General features: G+C 36.6%; 1 protein-coding gene across 1 annotated transcript; it reads right to left on the reverse strand.

Moving 5' to 3' along the window:
• Window positions 1-370: 370 nt before the first annotated feature.
• LOC149012415 (uncharacterized) lies at window positions 371-763 on the reverse strand. The gene has a single exon (XM_089157600.1). The coding sequence runs from the start codon at window positions 761-763 to the stop codon at window positions 371-373; it is 393 nt and encodes a 130-aa protein (XP_089013726.1).
• Window positions 764-6596: the final 5833 nt, after the last annotated feature.

The following is a 6596-nucleotide window of genomic DNA, read 5'->3' on the forward strand; positions in this document are numbered from 1 at the left end:
GACTCGCACGGCTAGAATTATTGCGAGTAGCGGCAAGGGCAACGGCATCAGGATGAGTAGCTACAGAATGAGTAATCCGCAATTCGCGTTGTCGCTCTTCTTGAAGAACCATAGAAAACACTTTATTGATATTTGGAAGAGGTTCTATGGTCAAAATCTGACAGCTAATAATAGAATAGCTATCATTAAGGCCCATTAAGAATTCAAATACCTTCTCTGCTTGATGTAATGTTGTCAATTCCTTTAAGGCCCCACAAGAGCATTGTGGAATAATAGAAAGTGAAGCCAACTCATCCCAAAGAGCTTTCAATTTATTAAAGTAAACTGAAACAGAAGACTGACCTTGAGTGTGATTACTAATAGTCCGTTTCTAGTGAAATATGCGAGTGGCATTCCCTTCAGTAAAACGCTCCGCCAAATCATTCCAAAGATCATAGGCCGTATCAATAAAAGCTACTGAAGATAAGATCTCTGGAGAAATAACATTAAGGATCCAAGATAAGACCATATCATTGCATCTAATCCAAGCATCGACTGCAGAAGGTGGGGATGAAGGTTTAGATAAGGTGCCAGTGATAAAACCAACTTTATTCTTTGCAGAGAGAGCCATCCGCACAGCCCGTCGCCAAGTGTGATAATTATTGCCAGTGAGGACTTGAGTGACCAGAGTGATGCCCGGATCGTCAGAAGGATGAAGATAATAATGTGAATGATAACCACTGGAGTCAATGGTACACGTCGAAGCATCCAAAGAGGTAGCCATCTTTTGCAATAAAAAAAGACAAATCGTGCACTAATAGGGTTGCCAATCAAATTAAATTTAATCCTCTATTTTGGCTGTATCTGTTGTGCAAGAGATGGGCAACAAGAGATGGTTGCCAATTGAATAAAATAAGAGCTTATGTTTTGTCTTTATATGCTTTGCATAGAAAAATCAACTTATATCCTCTTTGGACAAAAATCAACTTCTTCTTAATTCCAATGACGACTGAGTCATTCTCTTGAAATCTTCCCAGTGATGTGTCGATTACCCTCTGATCTGCCTTCGCTGATTGAACCTGTTGACCTTCTCTTTCTTTTCTATCACAGAGGTTTTGCGCCTCTTGGATTAGGGTTACCCAATGAAATCAGAGGAAGAAAAAAAATTTGCAGCAAACGAAGAGGCGTGGGAGAGAAAAAAAATTGTAGCACTTATAGAGATGGATCGAGAACCTTAACTGATACCATGTTAATTGTATAATCAAGGAAAAAGATGTGAGATTTAGGAAGAAAAAGAGGAGATAACATGATTCGGCCAAAGGCCTACGTCCACGGGAGAAAGGAGACTACTTTAGTTTTCACTAATTTTAGGGTTTTACAATGATCCACAATTTATAGGGTTTATTTCCACCGCCTTACCCTCTCTACCTGGGTACGGGTTATGACCCGACCCAATACAATTTAACAGTCATACTATGAAATTATGGGAGAGACTAATTAAAACTCTCTTAAAACAAGTAACCACAATTACAAAAAATCAATTTGGTTTTATGTCAAGACGATTTACAATGGAAGTTATTTACTTTATTAGAAGACTTATGGAATTGTGTAGAGAGTGCAGGAAAGATCTTCATATGATTTTTATTGACCTAAAACAAATTATGATAGAGTTCCTAGAGTGTTAATTTCGCAAGTACTAGAGAAAAGAAATGTTTCAAGTAATTATGTGGACATAGTCAAACATATGTATGATGGTTCAGTGACAAGTGTAAGAACAATGGATGAACAAAGTGGTGAATTTCCAATTACGGTTGAGCAACATCAAGCATTAGCTTTAAGTATGTATTTATTTGCGTTTATAATGGATGAATTAATCAAAGACATTCTAAATGAAGTTCCTTGATGATGTTTTTTCTGATGATATTGTGTTGATAGATAAAACACAAGTAGGGATCAATACCAAGTTAGAATCATGGAAAACAACTTTGAAACCAAATGCTTTAAAATAAGTAAAAGAAAGACATAATATCTTTTTTATAATTTTGGCCATGATCGAACAGGTGATGAGGTGGTGAAACTTAATGTGAAGAGTCATCAAAGTGATTATTTTTAAGTACGAATAAATAAATAAAAAAAGGTGATATAGAGGATGATGTTTTCAAAGAATTAAATTATGATAGATGAAGTGGAGAAGTGCGTCTGGGGTCTTGTATGATTGATGTATGCCTTTAAAACTAAATGGAAAATTTGATAGGACCGTCACACGATCAACTATGATGTATAATGTTGAGTGTTGGACTGCTAAGAAACATCACATAGATAAACTCAGTATAACAGAAATGATAATGCTAAGATGGATGAACGGCAAAAGCAAGAAGGATAAGATAAGATATCATTATATTAAAATTGGTTTCGGAGTACCTCAAACAAGTGATAAGCTAAGAGAAAGTCATTTGAGGTGGCATACCCACGTTCGGTGGTAGTTTGCAAATGCCCTTGTGGGGAAGTGATTTAATCCAGATTGAAGGAATTAGAAGAGCTAGAGGCAGACCTAAGATAACCTTAAGAGAAGTGGTGTGACATAGCTTAAGCCTTGTATCTAGTATGATTCCAAAACAAAGCTGATTCAAAGCTAGGCAAGATTTCATATAGCTGACCCCATTTAGTTGGGACAAGGCTTGTTGATGTTGTTGTAATTAATTAATTATGTATATTTAACTAATTAGTAATTATCGATTCCTTCTCAAATTCCAGTTCTTTACTATACAAGTCAAATTAAGATTTACATATTGAATCAAGCTAGGAATATGGAACCTAATTGCATTTGGACTTAACAAGGCAATTCATCGGGCTTCCTATATAAAGAGAACAATAAAAGGAGGTCATAACAAATCAAGCCTTCCATCTTATAGCTCTTTGTTTTTGGAACTATAACGTGGGTGAGTATATGAACTTTTCTTGTATTAGAAGGATATCCTTTTTCGGCCATCTTGCCTTGGTGGATTGGAATTTCGTCCCGCCAAACACCATAACTAGGTTATTCCCTAAACAAATCTAGAGACTGATTAGTGAACCTAACTCTACTTGGGCTAGAGTGATTAAAGGGAAATATTTTCCCCGTACTCTCCTTTGCATTACCTTGTTTGAAGAAGCTTTTAGTTAAGCACATTGGGGATGGTGAGGATACTCACTTTTGGTTTTGACCCTTGGATTTCTTGCATTCCTTCTAAGGTTATTCCCCATAAGCTTGTCAAAAACAAGTAAATCAAGTGGGTATCTCAAGCTCAAGTTAATAGAGAATGGGATGTTTCTTGCCAACTATCTCTTCTTCTCTTTGTTTCTTAGTTCTAGGGTTTTTTTTGGAGAGGACACTTGGCTTTGCTCCTTGTCTAGCTTGGAAAAATTTTCTATTCAAATGGCTACTCTTTACTCTTCTTTTGATATTCTCTTGGGGTTGAGTGTATTAAGTGGTGGAACTCTTCAAGAAAAAAAATTTCATCTTCATCCCAGGTGTAAACTTTTTTGTGGAAGGTATTTTATAATGGCTAAGTGATCAAGGCTTTGTTAGGTAAGTGGTCCACCTCAAGTGTGTTGTGTTTTTCCTGAATCAGTTTGTGAAAGAATGCAAAGAAAAACTCTAATTTTGATAAGTAGGTTGCTTACCTTGATGGGTAAGTCTTATGTATTTATAAATAAACATGGCTGTTGTACAAGATTCGTTTACAATATTCAAATTTGAATTCAAAAATAAAAACTTGAATTCAAATTTAAAAACTTGAATTTGAAAATTGAATTCAAAAATCAAATTCAAACCATAACAGATCCGTTATGGTCTTTCATCCCCCCCCCCCCCTCAAACTCTGCATTAGCAGGTGCAAGAGTTTGTCTCTATGCTTGAAGAAAGCTTGTGATGTTAAGCCCTTAATAAACACATCTGCAATTTGATCATCTGACCGAACAAAGTGCACTTTTATGGTGTTATTCTGAACCAAGTCTCGGACAAAATGATAGTCCACTTCTATATGTTTTGTGCGAGCATGTAGCACTGGATTTGCAGCCATTTGTGTTGTAGACACATTATCACAATAAATGTCCATTCCTCTTGGAAGTTGTACTTGCAAATCACGTAGAACATAAGAAAACCATAGTAACTCAGATGTTGTGACAGCAAGGGATTTGTACTCAACTTCCGTACTTGATCTAGATACTGTAGATTGTTTCTTGGTAGACCATGATAACAAATTATCCCCAAAAGAAGTGCAAAACCCACTAGTTGATAGAGAATGGGATGTTTCTTGCCAACTATCTCTTCTTCTCTTTGTTTCTTAGTTCTAGGGTTTTTTTTGGAGAGGACACTTGGCTTTGCTCCTTGTCTAGCTTGGAAAAATTTTCTATTCAAATGGCTACTCTTCACTCTTCTTTTGATATTCTCTTGGGGTTGAGTGTATTAAGTGGTGGAAGTCTTCAAGAAAAAAAATTTTCATCTTCATCCCAGGTGTAAACTTTTTGTGGAAGGTATTTTATAATGGCTAAGTGATCAAGGCTTTGTTAGGTAAGTGGTCCACCTCAAGTGTGTTGTGTTTTTCCTGAATCAGTTTGTGAAAGAATGCAAAGAAAAACTCTAATTTTGATAAGTAGGTTGCTTACCTTGATGGGTAAGTCTTATGTATTTATAAATAAACATGGCTGTTGTACAAGATTCGTTTACAATATTCAAATTTGAATTCAAAATTAAAAGCTTGAATTCAAATTTAAAAACTTGAATTCAAAAATCAAATTCAAACCATAACAGATCCGTTATGGTCTTTCATCCCCCCTCAAACTCGCATTGCGGTGCAAGAGTTTGTCTCTATGCTTGAAGAAAGCTTGTGATGTTAAGCCCTTAATAAACACATCTGCAATTTGATCATCTGACCGAACAAAGTGCACTTTTATGGTGTTATTCTGAACCAAGTCTCGGACAAAATGATAGTCCACTTCTATATGTTTTGTGCGAGCATGTAGCACTGGATTTGCAGCCATTTGTGTTGTAGACACATTATCACAATAAATGTCCATTCCACTTGGAAGTTGTACTTGCAAATCACGTAGAACATAAGAAAACCATAGTAACTCAGATGTTGTGACAGCAAGGGATTTGTACTCAACTTCCGTACTTGATCTAGATACTGTAGATTGTTTCTTGGTAGACCATGATAACAAATTATCCCCAAAAGAAGTGCAAAACCCACTAGTTGATCGGCGTGTGTCTGGACATCCTGCCCAATTTGCATCAGTGTAACCAGCTATGAAAGAAAGTTGGGTTGGTTTCAAGAGAACACCAGCACCAATAGTGTGATTGACATAACGTAAAATACGTTTTGCTGCTTGTAGATGATCTTCTGTGGGAGATTGCATAAACTGACACACTTGATTGACTGTATAGGAGATATCTGGTCTAGTGATTGTCAAATATTGTAAGGCTCCTACTAATTGTCTGTATGGTGTTGGATCAGGTAGGGGATAACCTGTTGTTGATGATAACTTTGTTCCAACTGCAATTGGGGTTGTGCATGGCTTTGAAGTCTCCATTCCTGTAGACTTTAATAAATCAATGGAGTATTTACTTTGAGTGAGTAAAAGACCATCTGAACTTCAATTAGCCTCAATTCCCAAGAAGTAATGCAAGTGTCCCAAATCTGCCATTGCAAATTCTTTGCTCAGGCTTTGAATCCACTAATTGACAAAGTTGTAGTGGGACCCCACAAATCACAGTAAATAAGCTGTAATGGTTGAGTAGTTCTACTAACTGAAATAGAAAAGGGTAATTTGTGATCTTTGCCAAGTTGGCAAGCATCACAAATTTTATTGGATCCAAGTGTTTCAAAGGAATTAAATAAGACATTATTTCTCAAAAGAGTAAGTACTGCAGAAGAATGATGACCAAGCCGGCGATGCCAAATATCAGAAGAAGCTTTATTTCCATAAAGAGCCAAAGGAGGCACAGCATTGGCCGAGAAAGAATACAATTTATCTTTGACTGGACCCTTCAGTAGAGTGATGCCTGACTCCAAATCCTTAACACAGAAACCCCATGGAAAAAATTCAACAGAACAATTATTGTTAGATGTAAGTTGAGAAATGAAAATTAAATTCTTTGACAATTGGAGAACTATTAGTATGTCATTAAGAGATAAATGATTTGAATTTGTTTTCAAAGTTGAGGAGCCTATATGAGTTATAGGGAGTTTCTTACCATCACCAACTGAAACCTGGTCTTCTCCTTTGTAAGTGGCAGATCGCTGTAGTATGGCTGGATCAAATGACATATGGTTGGTAGCACCTGAATCCGGTATTCACTTTGCATCATTCTGTGGTGTAATGTGTTGGGTATTTTGGGTACCATATAAGCCAGCATAAGGAATGTAGGGTGGTGGATTAGGATTATTTCTGCTCTAGGCATAACGGAAATAGCATCTATTGGCCATTTTCTTAGCACATATTTGACATTTGAAGAAATTAGTATTAAAGATGTTTTGGTTTGGTCGGTTATAGGAATTTTGAGATCTTGGAGAGCCATTTGATGAATTTCGGAAGTCAGATCTAGGTGGGACACATGTCCGTGTTGGAAGGGCTTG

This window comes from Hakea prostrata, chromosome 6 (genome assembly GCF_041222555.1).
Source record: "Hakea prostrata isolate BN-2017 chromosome 6, UWA_Hpros_2, whole genome shotgun sequence".
NCBI classification, from domain to species: domain Eukaryota; kingdom Viridiplantae; phylum Streptophyta; class Magnoliopsida; order Proteales; family Proteaceae; genus Hakea; species Hakea prostrata.